The sequence below is a fragment of the Bombina bombina genome, chromosome 2 (assembly GCF_027579735.1).
Source record: "Bombina bombina isolate aBomBom1 chromosome 2, aBomBom1.pri, whole genome shotgun sequence".
Taxonomy (NCBI): domain Eukaryota; kingdom Metazoa; phylum Chordata; class Amphibia; order Anura; family Bombinatoridae; genus Bombina; species Bombina bombina.
In genome coordinates, this window is record NC_069500.1 from 396,434,648 (window position 1) to 396,455,833 (window position 21,186).

At 41.0% G+C, this 21,186-nt stretch overlaps 1 protein-coding gene across 3 annotated transcripts in view; it reads left to right on the forward strand.

The window, feature by feature from the left end:
• The window catches only part of SFSWAP (splicing factor SWAP), a 589,383-nt gene that overhangs the window by 98,659 nt on the left and 469,538 nt on the right, over positions 1-21,186 (forward strand). For all 3 annotated transcript variants that reach the window (XM_053701863.1, XM_053701864.1, XM_053701865.1), the window contains one exon: positions 18,468-18,699. In XM_053701863.1, coding sequence (XP_053557838.1) covers positions 18,468-18,699 — 232 coding nt within the window. The remainder of the gene's footprint in view (positions 1-18,467; positions 18,700-21,186) is intronic.

Here is a 21,186-nt window from a genome sequence, read left to right on the forward strand (position 1 = left end):
AGGGAAGTGTGTTACCTCAGACGAACTCGGACGTCATGTCCTTTAGATTTAAGCTTGAACACCTACGCCTATTGCTTCGGGAGGTTTTAGCGACTCTGGATGACTGTGACTCTATTGTGGTACCACCAGAGAAATTGTTTAAGATGGACAAATACTTAGAGGTGCCTGCTTACTCTGATGTTTTTCCGGTTTCTAAGAGAATCTCAGAAATTATTACGCGGGAATGGGAAAGACTGGGTATCCCGTTCTCACCTTCTCCTAACATTAAGAAAATGTATCCCATATCTGACGCTGTTCGGGACTCTTGGCAAACAGTCCCTAAGATGGAGGGAGCTATCTCTACCCTGGCTAAGCATACAACTATTCCTATTGAGGACAGTTGTGCTTTCAATGACCCTATGGATAAGAAATTGGAGGGTCTTCTAAAGAAGTTATTTATTCATCAGGGTTTCCTTTTACAACCGACAGCCTGCATTGTACAAGTTACCACTGCGGCGGCTTTCAGGTTTGACGCCTTAGAAGAGTCTCTTAAGACTGAGACTCCTTTAGAGGAAATTTTAGATAGAATTAAGGCTCTTAAGCTGACTAATTCTTTTATTACGTACGCCGCCTTTCAGATTGCCAAGTTGGCAGCTAAGAATGCCGGATTTGCCATTTTAGCGCGTAGAGCGTTATGGTTAAAGTCTTGGTCTGCTGATGTGTCATCTAATTTAAAGCTTTTGGCTATTCCTTTCAAAGGGAAAACCCTATTCGGGCCTGACTTGAAAGAAATCATTTCTGACATTACGGGAGGTAAGGGTCATCTCCTACCTCAGGATAAAGCAGCTAAACTGAGGGGTAAACAGAATAATTTTCGTTCCTTTCGGAACTTCAAATGAGTCCCCGCTTCTTCTTCCACTAAACAGGAAGGGAATTTTGCTCAAGCCAAGACCGTCTGGAGACCCAAACAGGCTTGGAACAAGGTTAAACAACCCAAGAAGCCCACTGCTGCTCCCAAGACAGCATGAAGGGGCGGCCCCGATCCGGGACCGGATCTAGTAGGGGGCAGACTTTCTCTCTTTACCCAGGCTTGGCTAAGAGATGTTCAGGACCCCTGGACACTGGAGATCGTGTCCCAAGGGTATCAACTGGAATTCAAAAATTCTCTCCCAAGGCGGAGGTTTCTTCTTTCACGATTGTCTGTAGACCAGATAAAAAGAGAGACGTTCTTACATTGTGTAAGAGACCTCTCTACTATGGGAGTAATTCGTCCCGTTCCAATACTGGAACAGGGGCAGGGATTTTACTCAAATGTTTTCGTGGTTCCCAAAAAAGAGGGAACGTTCAGACCCATTTTAGACCTCAAGAGTCTAAACAAGTTTCTCAGAGTCCCATCCTTCAAGATGGAGACTATTCGAACAATTCTACCTTTGATCCAGGAGGGTCAATATACGACTACCGTGGACTTGATGGATGCATACCTTCATTTTCTCCTATCCACAAGGATCATCATCAGTTCCTAAGGTTTGCCTTTCTGGACAAACATTTTCAGTTTGTGGCTCTTCCCTTCGGGTTGGCCACAGCACCCAGGATCTTCACAAAGGTTCTAGGGTCCCTTCTGGCGGTTCTCAGGCTGCGAGGTATTGCAGTGGCGCCTTATCTAGACGATATTCTGATCTAGGCGTCTTACCATCTGACAAAATCTCATACAGACATGGTTCTGTCCTTTCTGAGGACTCACGGGTGGAAGGTGAATCTAGAAAAGAGTAAACTAATCCCACAGACAAGGGTTCCCTTCTTGGGAACTCTGATAGATTCCATATCCATGAAAACATTTTTGACAGAGGTCAGAAAGTTAAAGATTCTGAATACATGCCGAGCCCTTCAGTCCAATCCTCAGCCATCAGTGGCTCAGTGCATGGAGGTAATAGGATTGATGGTGGCGGCAATGGACATCATTCCGTTTGCTCGTTTTCATCTCAGACCGCTACAACTGAGCATGCTCAGGCAGTGGAATGGAGATTATGCAAATTTGTCTCCTCAGATAGATCTGGATCAGGAGACAAGAGACTCTCTTTTTTGGTGGTTGTCGCAGGATCATCTGTCCCAAGGGACGTGCTTCTGCAGACCCTCATGGGTGATGGTGACAACGGACGCCAGTCTGCTAGGTTGGTGTGCAGTCTGGAATTCCCTGAAGGCTCAGGGTGTGTGGACTCGGTCGGAGTCTCTACTTCCAATCAATATTCTGGAATTTAGAGCAATATTCAATGCACTTCAGACTTGGCCTCAGTTGGCTTCGGCCAAATTCATCCGTTTTCAGTCGAGCAACATCACGACTGTAGCTTACATCAATCATCGGGGAGGAACAAGGAGTTCCTTAGCGATGACTGAAGTATCCAAGATAATTCGGTGGGCGGAGGCTCACTCTTGTTATCTGTCAGCAATCTACATCCCTGGAGTGGACAACTGGGAAGCGGACTTTTTAAGCAGACAGACTTTTCATCCGGGGGAGTGGGAACTCCATCCGGAGGTCTTTGCCACCCTTATTCTCAGATGGGGCAGACCGGAGTTGGATCTGATGGCGTCTCGTCAGAATGCCAAGCTCCCAAGATACGGATCCAGGTCAAGGGATCCTCAGGCCGAACTGATAGATGCCTTGGTCGTTAAACCTAGCTTATATGTTTCCACCGTTTGCTCTCCTTCCCCGGGTGATCGCTTGGATCAAACAGGAGAGGGCTTCAGTAATTCTAATCGCGCCTGCGTGCCTGTCTCTCTTTGTTTTTTTAGACTAATGTTCCTGGATCCTGGCCTGGATCATCACAGATTGCTGCCTCATCGATATTCTACTATTATCAGAAAATCATTATCAAACATTTATATTATGCTTAATTTATCTACACATTTGTAGCATTGATCTGAATACTCTATTTGTATATTTAGAGCACCGGTCCTATCACTTATGGCATTTGTGATATTATTATTAGTACAATTGTGCTTTTTTATACATATTTGTTCATCTATAACTGTGCTTTTAACTAATTTCTGGTTTTTGTTACAAGTATATCTTTGTGAGCAGTCCAGTTTTAACATTGGACTTTCTGATTATATGGTCTATTGTGGCACCAAGAATAGATAGATTTATTTCTTAATAATTCTATAACATTGTAATAATTTCTTTGGATATATTAACTAGAAATAACACTGTGATCTCAAGGGAGCCCCCTAATATAATTTGTTCGCTTACAGGGCTCATTGTTATCTGGTGGATGTGTCCCAAGGGTTTTTTTTTGGGCTGACGCTGGGGAATGTATTAGGCTCTCTTTATTACCGGAGTCTCCGGTTTTCACTCTGCGTTAATTACAGGTTTTCCTGTAGCGGAGTCGTCACGACAGCGTGGGATTAGTTTCATTTTTGCCCCGGTCTGACAATATGGCCGTTTCACTTAGTTTCTATGGGCTTGGTTAACGCCCACGAATAGGCGGGACTTCCTTGGCGCGCTGGGGCTGAAGAAAAGCCGCGCAGCACTTCAGGAAGTCCCGGTCTCTGATAAAGTGCTGCTAGTGGAACGCTACGACCGCATGGTTTCTAAACAAGCGGTCTGCAGCATTGTAGTGTTGATCCGGACCTGCAATTCAAGGCAGATTTGTCCGTTGGTCGATCGAGGGGGCAGGTAGGCGCCTCAGCAGAGCTGCTGGGGCGAGGTGCAGGTTTTAAACCCTGAAGTTTTTTCAAAATGTATTGCCCTTTGTAGTTCACAAGTATTTAGCAAAACAAGCTGCTTTTATTGTGTTTATTGGGTACTGTCAGTCAGTTTTTCTATAAAAATATTTTTTATTTTCTGTCAAATAATGGAATCAGACGTAATTCCAACTGTTCCATGGTCTATGTGCATGAATGCCCCTGTGGAACCTCCTGTTCCTTTTTGCCCTTCATGTGTCCAGAGGGCTTTACACTATAAAGACCAAATTTTTTATGACACTTCATTGCCTAAAGCGGATGCATCTCAGGAATCAACAGATGAGATTCAGAGTATGCCGCAGCTTTCTCCCCAAGCGTGTCAGCCTTTAACTCCTGCTCAGGTATTTTGCCAGTTTCTGCCGCATTTACTTTAAAAGACATTGCTGCTGTGTGGCGTTATCTAATTTTCCAAATATATCGCACGGCAAGCGTACAAGAAGAGACAATTGTGTGGTCAACTCAGCCTCTGATTCTCTGATGGCGATTGAGGACATACCCGCCCACAGTGAACGGGAGGGTACGGAAGTCCTGTCTGAAGGTGAACTCTCTGATTCGGGGAGCGCCTTGTCTGTGAATGACTCTGAAGTCTCTTTCAGGTTTAAGCTTGAACACCTTCGCCTATTACTAAGGGAGGTGTTGGTTACTGTGGATGATTATGACTCAATAGTGGTCCCTCCAGAAAAATTGAGTAAGTTGGACAAATATTTGGAAGTTCCTTCCTACTCCGCAGCCGCTTATTGGTTTGATGCCCTGGAAGAGTCTCTTAAGGTGGAGACTCCTCTGGAAGAGATACAGGATCGGATTAAAGCTCTTAAGTTAGCTAATTTCTTTATTACGGATGCTTGTCTGCAGATCACTTAATTGGCTGCTAAGAGTTCGGGCTTTGCCATCTTAGCACGCAGGGCTTTATGGTTGAAGTCTTGGTCCGCGGATTTGTCATCGAAGTCTAAGCTTTTGGCTATTCCTTACAAGGGGAAGACCCTTTTCGGGCCTGACTTGAAGGAAATTATTTCTGACATCACGGGAGGCAAGGGTCATCTCCCTCAGGATAAAAAGTCCAAACAGAGGGCGACAGAATAATTTTTGTTCCTTTCGGAATTTCAAAGGAGTTCCCTCTTCCGCTAAACAGGAAGGGAATTATTCACAGACAAAGTCCACTTGGAGACCCAACCAGTCTTGGAACAAAGGTAAACAATCCAAGAAACCAGCTGCTGCTACCAAGTCAGCATGAAGGGTCGGCCCCTGATCCGGGACCGGATCTAGTTGGGGGCAGACTTTCTCTCTTTGTCCAGGCTTGGATAAGAGCTGTTCAGGATCCCTGGACATTAGAATTTGTGTCTCAGGGGTATCAGTTGGAGTTCAGAAATTTCTCCCCCAGAGGAAGATTTCTTCTTTCTCGATTATCTGTAGACCAGATAAAAAGAGAGGCATTCTTACGTCGTGTAGGAGACCTCTTTTCCATGGGAGTAATATGTCCAGTTCCGACACATGAACAGGGACAGGGGTTTTATTCAAATCTGTTTGTAGTTCCCAAAAAGGACAGAACATTCCGACCCATTTTAGATCTCAAAAGTCTAAACAAGTTTCTCAGTGTTCCATCTTTCAAGATGGAAACTATTCGTACCATTCTTCCATTGATCCAGGAGGGTCAATTTATGACTACCGTGGATCTAAAGGATGCATATCTACATGTTCCTATCCACAAAGATCATCACAAGTTTCTCCGTTTTGCCTTTCTGGACAAACATTTTCAGTTAGTGGCTCTTCCTTTCAGTCTAGCCACGGTGCCCAGAATCTTCGCGAAGGTTATGGGGTCTCTGATAGCGGTTCTCAGGCCACGGAGCATTGCAGTGGTGCCTTATCTGGACGATATTCTGATCCAGACGTCTTATCAGCTAACAAAGTCTCATACCGACATTGTTCTGTCCTTTCTAAGGACTCACAGGTGGAAAGTGAATTTAGAAAAGAGTTTGTTAGTTCCACAGACCAAGGTTCCTTTCTTGGGAACTCTAATCGACTCTGTCCATGAAGATCTTTTTGACGAACGTCAGAAAGTTAAAGATTCTGAATACCTGCCGAACTCTTCAGTCCAATCCTCGGCCGTCAGTGGCTCAGTGCATGGAGGCAATTGGATTGATGGTAGCGGCAATGTACATCATTCCGTTTGCTCGTTTTCATCTCAGACCTCTACAACTGAGCATGCTCAGACAATGGAATGGAGATTATGCCAATTTGTCTCCTCAGATATATCTAGATCAGATATCTCCATTGTCTGGTCTAAAACACAGGCCTGATTCTAGTCAGAGCCATTGTCTCCATAGATCTAGATCAGGAGACAAGGGACTCTCTTCTATGGTGGTTGTCGCCGGATCATCTGTCCCAGGGGACATGCTTCCGCAGACCCTCTTGGGTGATAGTGACAACGGACACCAGCCTGATGGGATGGGGAGCGGTCTGGAACTCCCTGAGGGCTCAGGGTGTGTGGACTCGATCAGAGTCTCTACTTCCCATCAACATCCTGGAGTTGAGAGCAATATTCAATGCGCTTCAGGCTTGACCTCAGTTGGCTTCGGCCAAATTCATCAGATTCCAGTCGGACAACATCACGACTGTCGCTTACATCAATCATCAGGGAGGAACCAGGAGTTCCTTAGCGATGACAGAAGTAGCCAGGATAATTCAGTGGGCGGAGGCTCACTCCTGTTGTCTGTCAGCAATCTACATCCCAGGAGTGGAAAACTGGGAAGCGGATTTTCTGAGCAGACAGTTTTCATCTGGGGGAATGGGAGCTCCATCCGGAGGTATTTGCCAACCTGATTCTCAAGTGGGGCAGAACGGAGTTGGATCTTATGGCATCTCGTCAGAATGCAAAACTTCAGAGATACGGATCCAGGTCCAGGGATCCTCAAGCCGAACTGATAGACGCCTTGGCAGTTCCTTGGTCTTTCAACCTAGCTTATGTGTTCCCTCCGTTTGCTCTCCTTCCTCGGGTGATTGCTCGAATCAAACAGGAGTCGGCTTTGTTGATCCTCATCGCTCCTGCGTGGCCTCGCAGGACTTGGTATGCCGATCTGGTGGACATGTCATCTCGGCCTTCAGGGACCCTTCCATCATCCAAATCTAGTTTCTCTGCAGCTAACTGCTTGGAGATTGAACGCTTGATTTTATCTAAGAGAGGATTCTCTGATTCAGTCATTGATACCTTGATTCAGGCACGTAAGCCTGTTACTAGAAAGATTTACCATAAGATATGGCGTAAATATCTTTATTGGTGCGACTCCAAGGGTTATTCTTGGAGTAGGGTTAGGATTCCCAGGATTTTGTCTTTTCTCCAAGAAGGATTAGAGAAAGGATTGTCAGCCAGTTCCTTAAAGGGACAGATTTCTGCCTCGTCTGTTTAGCTACACAAGCGTCTGGCAGATGTTCCAGATGTTCAGGCCTTTTGTCAGGCTCTGACTAGAATCAGGCCTGTGTTTAGACCAATTGCTCCTCCTTGGAGTTTGAATTTAGTTCTTAATGTTCTTCAAGGGGTTCCGTTTTTGAACCTATGCATTCCATAGATATTAAGTTGATATCTTGGAAGGTTTTGTTTTTGGTTGCTAATTCTTCTGCTCGCAGAGTTTCTGAGCTTTCGGCTTTACAATGTGATTCTCCTAATCTTATTTTTCATGCGGATAAGGTGGTGTTACGTACCAAGCCTGGTTTTCTTCCTAAGGTTGTTTCTAATAAAAATATTAATCAGGAAATTGTTGTAACTTCCTTGTGTCCTAATCCTCCTCCTAAGAAGGAGCGTCTGTTACATAATTTGGAAGTGGTCCGTGCCTTGAAGTTCTACTTACAGGCGACTAAGGATTTTCGTCAATCGTCTTCTCTGTTTGTCGTTTTCTCGGGGAAACGTAGGGGTCAGAAAGCTACGGCTACCTCTATCTTTTTGGCTGAAGACTATCATCCGTTTTGCATATGAGACTGCTGGACGGCAGCCTCCTGAACAAATTACGGCTCACTCCACTAGGGCTGTGGTTTCCTCATGGGCATTCAAAAATGATGCTTCTGTTGAACAGATTTGCAACGCTGCAACTTGGTCGTCTCTTCACACTTTTTCCAAATTTTCCAAATTCGATACTTTTGCCTCGTCTGAGGCTGTTTTTGGGAGGAAAGTTCTTCAAGCAGTGGTGCCTTCCGTTTAGGTTACCTGTCTTGTCCCTCCTGTTAAATCCGTGTACTATAGCTTTTGGTATTGTATCCCACAAGTAAGGATGAAATCCGTGGACTCATCGTATCTTGTAAAAGAAAATGAAATTTATTCTTACCTGATAAATTTTGTTTCTTTTACGATACCATGAGCCCACGGCCCACCCTGTTTTTCTGAGACAGGTCTTTAATTTTGTTAAACTTCAGTCACCTCTGCACTTTGGCTTTTCCTTTCTCTTCCTAACTTCGGTCGAATGACTGAAGTGGGAGGGAAGGGAGGAGCTATATATACAGCTCTGCTGTGGTGCTCTTTGCCACCTCCTGCTGACCAGGAGGCGATATCCCACAAGTAAGGAGGAAATCCGTGGACTCATCGTATCGTAAAAGAAACAAATTTATCAGGTAAGAATAAATTTCATTTTTATGATTCTGAAAGGAGCGTGCAGTTTTAAGACACTTTCCAATTTACTTCAGTTATCAAAATTTGCAGTCTTTTTATATGCACACTTTCTAGGGAACAAGCATGTGCACAAGCTCACAGGGTATACATATTCTAGTCTGTAATTGGCTGATGTCTGTCAGATGATACAAGCGGCCGGAAAAAGGGAGAAAAAAATTATTTTTCATAAAAAAAATCTACTGCTTATATGAAATAAAGAGTAGATGTTAAATCATTGTCTTTTTATTATGCACTTGTTAAAGGGACAGTTACACAAATATCACGGACCAATATAGCAATAGTAAATGACTGAACTAATGAAATGAGAGAGATGGCAGGATGGGGAGCTTTTTGGGGTGCCAGGATGGCACTAGGAAAATGGTCCCGGGAGGAGTCTCTCCGTCCGATGAATATTCTGGAACTCCGAGCAATCTACAATGCTCTGGAGGCATGGCCTCTTCTGGGGTCGTTAAACTTCATCAGATTCCAGACCGACAACATTACCTTGGTGGTTTACATCAAACATCAGGGGGGTACGAGGAGCTCCCTAGCTGTGAGGGAGGTGTCTCGGATCTTGGAGTGGGTGGACTCCCACAATTGCTCAATCTCAGCGATTCACATTCCAGGCTTGGGCAACTGGGAAGCCGACTTTCTCAGCAGACAATCCTTCCATCCGGGGGAATGGTTCCCTTAACCCGGAAGTGTTTGCGGAGATTAGTCTCGGGTGGGGAACGCCGGAGATAGATCTCATGGCGTCCAGACTCAATTGCAAGCTGCCACGATACGGGTCGAGGTTCAGGGATCCCCAGGCAGAGCTAATAGATGCCTTAGTGGTGCCTTGGGTGTTCAGCCTCGCTTACATTTTTCCACCGTTACCACATCTACCTTGTGTTGTGGCACGAATCAAACCGGAACGGGATTCGGCCATTCTGATTGCTCCGTCGTTGCCGCGGAGGATGTGGTTTGCGGATCTGGTGGGGATGTCATCCTCTCCGCCGTGGAGGTTACCCTGTCGCAGGGATCTGCTGTAACAGGGCCCCTTTCAACATCAAAATCTCGATTATCTGAGGCTGATTGCGTGGAGATTGAACGCCTAGTCTTATGCATCGGCACGCAGAGTATCTGAACTGGCTGCCTTGCAATGTGAGCCACCTTATCTGTTTTTTCATGCGGATAAGGCTGTGCTTCGCACTGGTTTGGGATTTCTTCGCAAGGTGGTGTCTAACCATAACATCAATCAGGAAATAGTGGTTCCGTCTTTGTGTCCTAACCCTTCTTCTTCTAAGGAGAGGTTACTTCACAATCTGGATGTGGTTTGTGTCCTGAAGTTCTATCTTCAAGCTACGAAGGATTTCAGACAGTCTACATCTCTTTTTGTAGTGTATTCTGTGAAGCGCAAGGGGCAGAAAGCCTCTACTTTGTCCTTTTGGTTGAGGAGCTTGGTTCGCTTGGCCTATGAGACAGCGGGACATAAGCCTCCTCGGATGATAACGGCTCATTCAACTAGAGCTGTGGCTTTGTCTTGAGCCTTCAAGAATGAGGCCTCTGGAGCAAATTTGTAAGGCGACTACATGGTCCTCCTTTCACACTTTTACAAAGTTTTACAAATTTGACGTTTTTACTTCTGCGGAAGCTGTTTTTGGGAGAGAATATTTACAGGTGGTGGTGCCCTCAGGTTAGGGTCCGCATTCCCCCCCCCCCGGTTTCATTCAGTGTCCTCTAGAGCTTGGGTATATGTTCCCAACAGTAATGAATGAAGTTGTGGATTCTCCTCCCATTTAGATGGAAAACACAAATTATGCTTACCTGATAATTTCATTTCCATCGAGGGGAGGAGAGTCTACGGCTCCCGCCCGTGTCTCCGATGGGCGGACCTAAATTTAATTTATCTTCTGGCACCGTTTATATTCTGATATTTCTCCTACTGTTCCTTGTTCCCTCGGCAGAATGACTGGGGGATGAGGGAAGTGGGGGAGGTATTTAAGCCTTTTGCTGGGGTGTCTTTGCCTCCTCCTGGTGGCCAGGTTCTTAATTCCCAACAGTAATGAATGAAGCCGTGGACTCTCCTCCCCTCGGAAATTAAATTATCAGGTAAGCATAATTTATGTTTTTATGCGGCGCAGCTCCGTGTTCCCTCTAGCGATGACGTCACTGCTAGGGGGCGCATGCGCTGTGTTGGTAAATAGTTAGACCTTCCTAAGCGGACACACGGCCAAAAAAGCAGGACAGATCCAAAACGTAAAATATTTACAATGAATGATAGTATATTGATTGATCAGCACCAATATATTTCATTATTTAAGTACTTTTGTTTAAAATATGTTCAATTTTTGAGTGGTCATTTTAAACCAATTTCTTTGGTATTGAAGGTTTTGCAGGCTCCTCCTTTTGAGCATATGCATTAGGTGGATATTAAAGGGACAGTATACTCCAGAATTGTTTTTGTTTAAAAAATTGATAATCCCTTTATTACTTTGCATAACCAACACAGTTATATTAATATACTTTCTTTCATGTAATTAGCAAGAGTCCATGAGCTAGTGACGTATGGGATATACATTCCTACCAGGAGGGGCAAAGTTTCCCAAACCTTAAATGCCTATAAATACACCCCTCACCACACCCACAATTCAGTTTTACAAACTTTGCCTCCGATGGAGGTGGTGAAGTAAGTTTGTGCTAGATTCTACGTTGATATGCGCTCCGCAGCAAGTTGGAGCCCGGTTTTCCTCTCAGCGTGCAGTGAATGTCAGAGGGATGTGAGGAGAGTATTGCCTATTTGAATGCAGTGATCTCCTTCTACGGGGTCTATTTCATAGGTTCTCTGTTATCGGTCGTAGAGATTCATCTCTTACCTCCCTTTTCAGATCGACGATATACTCTTATATATACCATTACCTCTGCTGATTCTCGTTTCAGTACTGGTTTGGCTTTCTACAAACATGTAGATGAGTGTCCTGGGGTAAGTAAATCTTATTTTCTGTGACACTCTAAGCTATGGTTGGGCACTTTATTTATAAAGTTCTAAATATATGTATTCAAACATTTATTTGCCTTGACTCAGAATGTTCAACATTCCTTATTTTTCAGACAGTCAGTTTCATATTTGGGATAAATGCATTTGTTTCAATCATTTTTTCTTACCTTAAAAAAATTTGACTTTTTTCCTGTGGGCTGTAAGGCTCGCGGGGGCAGAAAATGCTTCATTTTATTGCGTCATTCTTGGCGCAGACTTTTTTGGCGCAAATTTTTTTTCTGTTAAGTTGCGTCATTTTTTGACGTTTTTTTGCGTCAAAAATGTCGGCGTTCCGGATGTGGCGTCATTTTTGGCGCCAAAAGCATTTAGGCGCCAAATAATGTGGGCGTCTTTTTTGGCGCTAAGAAATATGGGCGTCATTTTTGTCTCCACATTATTTAAGTCTCATTATTTATTGCTTCTGGTTGCTAGAAGCTTGTTCACTGGCATTTTTTTCCCATTCCTGAAACTGTCATTTAAGGAATTTGATCAATTTTGCTTTATATGTTGTTTTTTTCTTTTACATATTGCAAGATGTTCCACGTTGCAACTGAGTCAGAAGATACTTCAGGAAAATCACTGCACAGTGCTGGAGCTACCAAGCTAAGTGTATCTGCTATAAACTTTTGGTATCTGTTTCTCCAGCTGTTATTTGTATTGCATGTCATGTCAAACTTATTAATGCAGATAAAATTTCCTTTAGTACTGTTACATTACCTGTTGCTGTTCCGTCAACATCTAATTTTCAGAATGTTCCTGATAACATAAGAGATTTTATTTTTTAAATCCATTAAGAAGGCTATGTCTGTTATTTCTCCTTCTAGTATACATAAAAGTCTTTTAAAACTTCTCTTTTTTCAGATGAATTTTTAAATGAACATCATCATTCTGATACTGATAATGGTTCTTCTGGTTCAGAGGTTTCTGTCTCAGAGGTTGATGCTGATAAATCTTTGTATTTGTTCAAGATGGAATTTATTCGTTCTTTACTTAAAGAAGTGTTATTTGCATTAGAAATAGAGGATTCTGGTCCTCTTGATACTAAATGTAAACGTTTAAATAAGGTTTTTTAAATCTCCTGTAGTTATTCCAGAAGTGTTTTATCTCCCTGATGCTATTTCTGAAGTAATTTCCAGGGAATGGAATAATTTGGGTAATTTATTTACTCCTTCTAGACGTTTAAGCAAATTATATCCTGTGCCATCTGACAGATTAGAGTTTTTTGGGACAAAAATCCCTAAGGTTATGGGGCTGTCTCTACTCCTGCTAATGTACTACAGATAGTACTTCATTTAAGGATCCTTTAGATAGGAAAATTGAATCCTTTCTAAGAAAAGCTTACTTATGTTCAGGTAATCTTCTTAGACCTGCTATATTTTTAGCGGATGTTGCTGCAGCTTCAACTTTTTGGTTAGAAGCTTTAGCGCAACAAGTAACAGATCATAATTTTATAGCATTATTATTATTCTATAACATGCTAATAATTTTATTGGTGATACCATCTTTTGATATCATTAGAGTTGATGTCAGGTATATGTCTCTAGCTATTTTAGCTAGAAAAGCTTTATGGATTAAACTTGGAATACTGACATGTCTTCTAAGTCAACTTTGCTTTCCCTTTCTTTCCAGGGTAAATAATCATTTTCGTTCCTTTCCTCACAACAAGGAACAAAAGCCTGATCCTTCATCCTCAGGAGCGGTATCAGTTTAGAAACTATTTCCAGTTTGGAATATGTCCAAGCCTTATAGAAACCTATAGCCAGCTCCTAAATACCTATGAAGGTGCGGCCCTTATTCCAGCTCAGCTGGTATGGGGCAGATTACGTTTTCTTCAAAGAAATTTGGATCAATTCCGTTCTTAATCTCTGGTTTCAGAAACATTGTTTCAGAAAGGTACAGAATTGGCTTCAAGTTAAGGCCTCCTGCTAAGAGATTCTTTTCTTTCCCGTGTCCCAGTTAACACAGCAAAGGCTCAGCATTTCTGAAATGTGTTTCAGATCTAGAGTTGGCTGGAGTATTTATGCCAGTTCCAGTTCTGGAACAGGGGCTGGGGTTTTATTTTATCTCTTCATTGTACCAAAGAAGGTCAATTCCTTCAGACCAGTTCCGGATCTATCATTATTGAATCGTTATGTTAGGATACCAACATTCAAGATGGTTACTGTAGGACTATCCTGCCTTTTGTTTAGCAAGGGCATTATATGTCTACAATAGATTTACAGGATGTGTATCTGCATATTCCGATTCATCCAGATCACTTTTAGTGTCTGAGATTCTCTTTTTAGACAAGCATTACCAGTTTTGTGGCTCTACCGTTTGGCCTAGCCTCAGTTCCAAGAATTTTTTTCAAAGGTTCTCGGTGCCCTTCTTTCTGTAGTCAGAGAATAGGGTTTTGGTATTTCCTTATTTGGACGATATCTTGGTACTTGCTCAGTCTTCTCATTTTCGAAGAATCTCATACGAATCGACTTGTGTTGTTTCTTCAAGTTCATGGTTGGAGGATCAATTTACCAATCAGTTCATTGATTCCTCAGACAAGGGTATCCTTTTTAGGTTTCTAGATAAATTCAGTGTCTATGACTCTGTCCTTGTCAGACAAGAGAAGTTTAACATTGATATCAGCTTGTCAAAACCTTCAGTCACAATCATTCCCTTTGGTAGCCTTATGCATGGAAATGTTGGGTCTTAGGACTGCCGCATCAGATGCGATCTCCTTTGCTCGTTTTCACATGCGACCTCTTCAGCTCTGTATGCTGAACCAATGGTGCAGGGATTACTCAAAGATATCTCAATTAATATCTTTAAACCGATTTTACGACACTCTCTGACATGGTGGACAGATCGCCATCGTTTAGTTCAGGGGGCTTCTTTGTTCTTCCGACCTGGACTATAATCTCAATAGATGCAAGTCTTACAGGTTGGGGAGCTGTGTGGGGGTATCTGACGGCACAAGGGGTTTGGGAATCTCAGGAGGTGAGATTTCCGATCAATATTTTGGAACTCCGTGCAATTTTCAGAGCTCTTCAGTCTTGGCCTCTTCTGAAGAGAGAGTTGTTCATTTGTTTTCAGATAGACAATGTCACAACTGTGGCATACATCAATCATCAAGGAGGGACTCACAGTCCTCTGGCTATGAAAGAAGTATCTCGAATTTTGGTTTGGGCGGAATCCAGCTCCTGTCTAATCTCTGCGGTTCATATCCCAGGTATGGACAATTGGAAAGCGGATTATCTCAGTCGCCAAACGTTGCATCCGGGCGAATGGTCTCTTCACCCAGAGGTATTTCTTCAGATTGTTCAAATGTGGGAACTTCCAGAAATAGATCTGATGGTTTCTCATCTAATCAAGAAACTTCCCAGGTATCTGTCCAGATCCCGGGATCCTCAGGCGGAGGCAGTGGATGCATTATCACTTCCTTGGAAGTATCATCCTGCCTATATCTTTCCGCCTCTAGTTCTTCTTCCAAGAGTAATCTCCAAGATTCTGAAGGAATGCTCGTTTGTTCTGCTGGTAGCTCCGGCATGGCCTCACAGGTTTTAGTATGCGGATCTTGTCCGGATGGCCTCTTGCCAACCGTGGACTCTTCCGTTAAGACCAGACCTTTTGTCTCAAGGTCCTTTTTTCCATCAGGATCTGAAATCCTTGAATTTAAAGGTATGGAGATTGAACGCTTGATTCTTGGTCAAAGAGGTTTCTCTGACTCTGTGATTAATACTATGTTACAGGCTCGTAAATCTGTATCCAGAGAGATATATTATAGAGTCTGGAAGACTTATATTTCTTGGTGTCTTTCTCATCATTTTTCTTGGCATTCTTTTAGAATACCGAGAATATTACAGTTTCTTCAGGATGGTTTAGATAAGGGTTTGTCCGCAAGTTCCTTGAAAGGTCAAATCTCTGCTCTTTCTGTTCTTTTTCACAGAAAGATTGCTATTCTTCCTGATATTCATTGTTTTGTACAAGCTTTGGTTCGTATAAAGCCTGTCATTAAGTCAATTTCTCCTCCTTGGAGTTTGAATTTGGTTCTGGGGGCTCTTCAAGCTCCTCCATTTGAATCTATGCATTCATTGGATGTTAAATTACTTTCTTGGAAAGTTTTGTTCCTTTTGGCCATCTCTTCTGCCAGAAGAGTTTCTGATTTATCTGCTCTTTCTTGTGAGTCTCCTTTTCTGATTTTTCATCAGGATAAGGCGGTGTTGCGAACTTCTTTTGAATTTTTACCTAAGTTGTGAATTCCAACAACATTAGTAGAGACATTGTGGTTCCTTCATTATGTCCTAATCCTAAGATTTCTAAGGAGAAATCGTTGCATTCTTTGGATGTTATTAGAGCTTTGAAATATTATGTTGAAGCTACTAAGTCTTTCCGAAAGACTTCTAGTTTATTTGTTATCTTTTCCGGTTTTAGAAAGGCCAGAAAACTTCTGCCATTTCTTTGGCATCTTGGTTGAAATCTTTCATTCATCTTGCCTATGTTGAGTCGGGTAAGACTCCGCCTCATAGGATTACAGCTCATTCTACTAGGTCAGTTTCTACTTCCTGGGCGTTTAGGAATGAAGCTTCGGTTGATCAGATTTGCAAAGCGGCAACTTGGTCCTCTTTGCATACTTTTACCAAATTCTACCATTTTGTTGTATTTTCTTCTTCTGAAGCAGTTTTTGGTAGAAAAGTACTTCAGGCAGCGGTTTCAGTTTGAATCTTCTGCTTATGTTTTTCATTAAACTTTATTTTGGGTGTGGATTATTTTCAGCAGGAATTGGCTGTCTTTATTTTATCCCTCCCTCTCTAGTGACTCTTGTGTGGAAAGATCCACATTTTGGGTAGTCATTATCCCATACGTCACTAGCTCATGGACTCTTGCTAATTACATGAAAGAAAACATAATTTATGTAAGAACTTACCTGATAAATTCATTTCTTTCATATTAGCAAGAGTCCATGAGGCCCACCCTTTTTTGTGGTGGTTATGATTTTTTTGTATAAAGCACAATTATTCCAATTCCTTATTTTATATGCTTTCGCACTTTTTTCTTATCACCCCAATTCTTGGCTATTCGTTAAACTGAATTGTGGGTGTGGTGAGGGGTGTATTTATAGGCATTTAAGGTTTGGGAAACTTTGCCCCTCCTGGTAGGAATGTATATCCCATACGTCACTAGCTCATGGACTCTTGCTAATATGAAATAAATGAATTTATCAGGTAAGTTCTTACATAAATTATGTTTTTTACCTCTTTGGTTAGATTGTATCTAAGCATCTGCAGAGTGCCTCCTTTTTTAAGGATTTGCATTTTAGCCAAGCAGTGCTGATTTATAGGTAACTCCACAGAAATGAGCACAATGCTATCTATAAGACAGACATGAACTATAGCTCTGATCTCTAGCTGGGAAAAACTGTCAAAATTCACTGAGATAAGCAGCGTGTCCTTCAAGGGCTTAGAAGTTAGCATATGAGCTACCTATGTTTAGCTTTCAACAAAGAACATCAAGAGAACAAAGCTTAATGTGATGATAAAAATAAATTGGAAAGTTGTTTAAAATTGCATGCTCTATCTGAATCTTAACCGTTACATTTTTGACTAGACTGTTCCTTTAATAAATACATTTAAAAAAAAATAAAAAAAATAAACTGCAAACTGGGATACTCGCAGACAGGTAGATCAGACAGAGCATGCAATATTTAAGTTTACCATTGATTTCTATTTAATTTGCCTCTTTTTCATGGTATTCTTTGTTGAAGAGCTTAGCTTGGTAGGCAGCTTGCATGTCTAGAGTACTATGGCAGCAAACTTTGCTATCTTATGTTTTTGCAGATGTATAATTCTGTTAAAAGTATTCTTGCAAAATTAATTCCAATTGGACCTACCAGCTTTTCAACAAAGGATACTAAGAAAATAAGTTAAATTTGTCAATAGAAGTAAAATTAAGGTATTTTTTTAAATTGCATGCTTCATCTGAATTTTGAATGGAAAAAATATGACTTAATCATGTAATCCATTTAATTCAGTAGGCAGATACAAAGCTTTTGAAACCCTAAAAAAAGCGTTCTCTTCCAGTAACATAACAACCTTCTTAGTAACAAAGCATTCTTATTAACACAATATTTCTGTGGCAAACATGTCATCATACTGTTTAGCTTGGTATACAACCCCTTAAAGGGATATGAATTTTTCTTTCATTTCAGATTGTGCATACAATTTTAAACAACTTTTCTATGGTCAAATATATTTAATTCTCTTAGACCTTGATGATCAAAAGTGCTACGAGGTAGTGAAATATTTCCAATGATCCACCGCAATGTTGAGCGAGCCTCTTGAAATATTCCAAGCTCCTGACATAGCAGCATTGCTGAGAGGAGTTTACAATACATGCCATTGGATGGCGATGCTGGCTATAGATAACACACAGCATTGCCGCCCATATTGGAGATGTATAATAAAGTATCCTATGCAATGTAACTGCCGTGCCTAACCACTAATCCTACTACCCCTAAACCAAACTACCCCATGATTGAAAACTAATACTACACTAATAAAGATTTTTTTTGTTTGAAGATGATGCATTCTGCTCATCTAGCTCACAGTAGTACATCAGGTGAGCTAATGACGAGATGCATTTATATGCATCAACCAGTCAGTAGTTAGCTCCTAGCAGTGCATTTTTTCTCCTGAGCCTACCTAGATATACAACAATGGATACCAAGGGAACAAAGCAGGCTAGATAATAGATGTTAAGGGGATAGTTGTTTAAAATTGTATGCTCTGTCTGAATCGTGAAAGAAAAAAATGTTTGTTATATTTGCATTTTTTTGGAGGGCTGAAACCTGTGTCCTACCAGTTTCACAAAGAACTGTTTTGTGCTTTGACAGTCTTCTGTATGACATAGAGCTTCCTCTAAAATAAGTGTTAGTGATTTTGCTTAGAAGAATATATTTTTATTAGCATAAAATGAAATATAAGAAATGAAGGGAATTATGTCAATCAGTAATATGATAATGCTTTAAAAATGTTTTTTTTTTTGTATTTTGCAAAGGTTTATCACAACAACAATGCAGGATATCTTTTGTATTTGAGGTTTTTTTTTTATTAACTTATTTTATCTTTACAGCAACTGCAGCATCAAACTATTACAACTACTATATGCTTCCAGATGGGACATACTGCCTTTCAGCACCTCCCCCAGGGATGGAAACTAATAATTTCTACAGTTCTTTGACAGCTGGGAATATTTCACTGGATGTGACAGCGACAACAGTGCCTCCACAAACCCAAACATCAGCATCTTCCTCCTTAAGTAGTGATACAAACAACAAGTTGAATCCAGAGTCCATCCCTCCAAGGTATAATTGCATGTTTCATTATATATATATATATACTGTGTGTGTGTGTGTGTGTGTGTATGTATGTCTGTATATATATATATATATATATATATATATATATATATATATATATATATATATATATATATATATATATATATATATATGTGTATATATATGTATATGTGTATATATATGTATATATATATGTATATATATATGTATGTATATATATATATATATATGTATGTATATATATATATATATATATATATATATATGTGTATATATATGTATATATGTATATATGTATATATATAACAATCGATAACCGCTTGAAAAAGTTAAAATTGATTATTTTTTCCAAAATTCTTAAAAGTTCGGCACACATATATAAGTATAGATTTAAAATGCTGCAGGCTAATCTGTCAGTCTGACGCGTTTCGGCTTAACCATAGACTATATATATATATATATATATATATATATATATATATGCGCAAGTATGTAACTTTAATTGCTAAAGTGTCTGAAGTCTTTTCGCTATTTTTTTTTTTTTTTTTTAAATATTAGTTCATTTATTTTTCCTTAACAGATCATTGTAACCCTTCAATTACAAGTAGATATATTGGTTTTCCTAGAAAATCTGCAGTCCACACTTAAGCTTAATATAGATTTTGACAGCAGATAAGAGCCATAGGCCAAGCAAATCTGCCCTATATTTCTTAAAAGTATAAGCTTATCTAGTTTGTGTTATAACCTTTTACTTATCCCAGGCATTCTTAAACTTAGTGTTTGTCATTACCACTAGTTGTGGAAATTTTTCTCTCCTAGTTTCTCCAACATAGGTGTGTCCGGTCCACGGCGTCATCCTTACTTGTGGGATATTCTCTTCCCCAACAGGAAATGGCAAAGAGCCCAGCAAAGCTGGTCACATGATCCCTCCTAGGCTCCGCCTTCCCCAGTCATTCTCTTTGCCGTTGTACAGGCAACATCTCCACGGAGATGGCTTAGAGTTTTTTAGTGTTTAACTGTAGTTTTTATTATTCAATCAAGAGTTTGTTATTTTAAAATAGTGCTGGTATGTACTATTTACTCTGAAACAGAAAAGAGATGAAGATTTCTGTTTGTAAGAGGAAAATGATTTTAGCAACCGTTACTAAAATCGATGGCTGTTTCCACACAGGACTGTTGAGAGGAATTAACTTCAGTTGGGGGAACAGTGAGCAGACTTTTGCTGCTTGAGGTATGACACATTCTAACAAGACGATGTAATGCTGGAAGCTGTCATTTTCCCTATGGGATCCGGTAAGCCATTTCTCCAACATAGGTGTGTCCGGTCCACGGCGTCATCCTTACTTGTGGGATATTCTCCTCCCCAACAGGAAATGGCAAAGAGCCCAGCAAAGCTGGTCACATGATCCCTCCCAGGCTCCGCCTACCCCAGTCATTCTCTTTGCCGTTGTACAGGCAACATCTCCACGGAGATGGCTTAGAGTTTTTTAGTGTTTAACTGTAGTTTTTCATTATTCAATCAAGAGTTTGTTATTTTCAAATAGTGCTGGTACGTACTATTTACTCAGAAACAGAAAAGAGATGAAGAATTCTGTTTGTATGAGGAAAATGATTTTAGCAACCGTAACTAAAATCCATGGCTGTTCCACACAGGACTGTTGAGAGCAATTAACTTCAGTTGGGGGAACAGTTTGCAGTCTCTTGCTGCTTGAGGTATGACACATTCTAACAAGACGATGTAATGCTGGAAGCTGTCATTTTCCCTATGGGATCCGGTAAGCCATGTTTATTACGATTGTAAATAAGGGCTTCACAAGGGCTTATTTAAACTGTAGACTTTTTTTGGGCTAAATCGATTGATATTAACACTTATTTAGCCTTGAGGAATCATTTATTCTGGGTATTTTGATTTAAGGGGCTTTCCCAAAGCATAGGCAGAGTCTCATTTTCGCGCCGGTGTTGCGCACTTGTTTTTGAGAGGCATGGCATGCAGTCGCATGTGAGAGGAGCTCTGATACTCATAAAAGACTTCTGAAGGCGTCATTTGGTATCGTATTCCCCTTTGGGTTTGGTTGGGTCTCAGCAAAGCAGATACCAGGGACTGTAAAGGGGTTTAAAGCTTAAAACGGCTCCGGTTCCGTTATTTTAAGGGTTAAAGCTTCCAAAATTGGTGTGCAATATTTTCAAGGCTTTAAGACGCTGTGGTGAAAATTTGGTGAATTTTGAACAATTCCTTCATGTTTTTTCGCAATTGCAGTAATAAAGTGTGTTCAGTTTAAAATTTAAAGTGACAGTAACGGTTTTATTTTAAAACGTTTTTTGTACTTTCTGATCAAGTTTATGCCTGTTTAACATGTCTGAACTACCAGATAGACTGTGTTCTGAATGTGGGGAAGCCAGAATTCCTATTCATTTAAATAAATGTGATTTATGTGATAATGACAATGATGCCCAAGATGATTCCTCAAGTGAGGGGAGTAAGCATGGTAG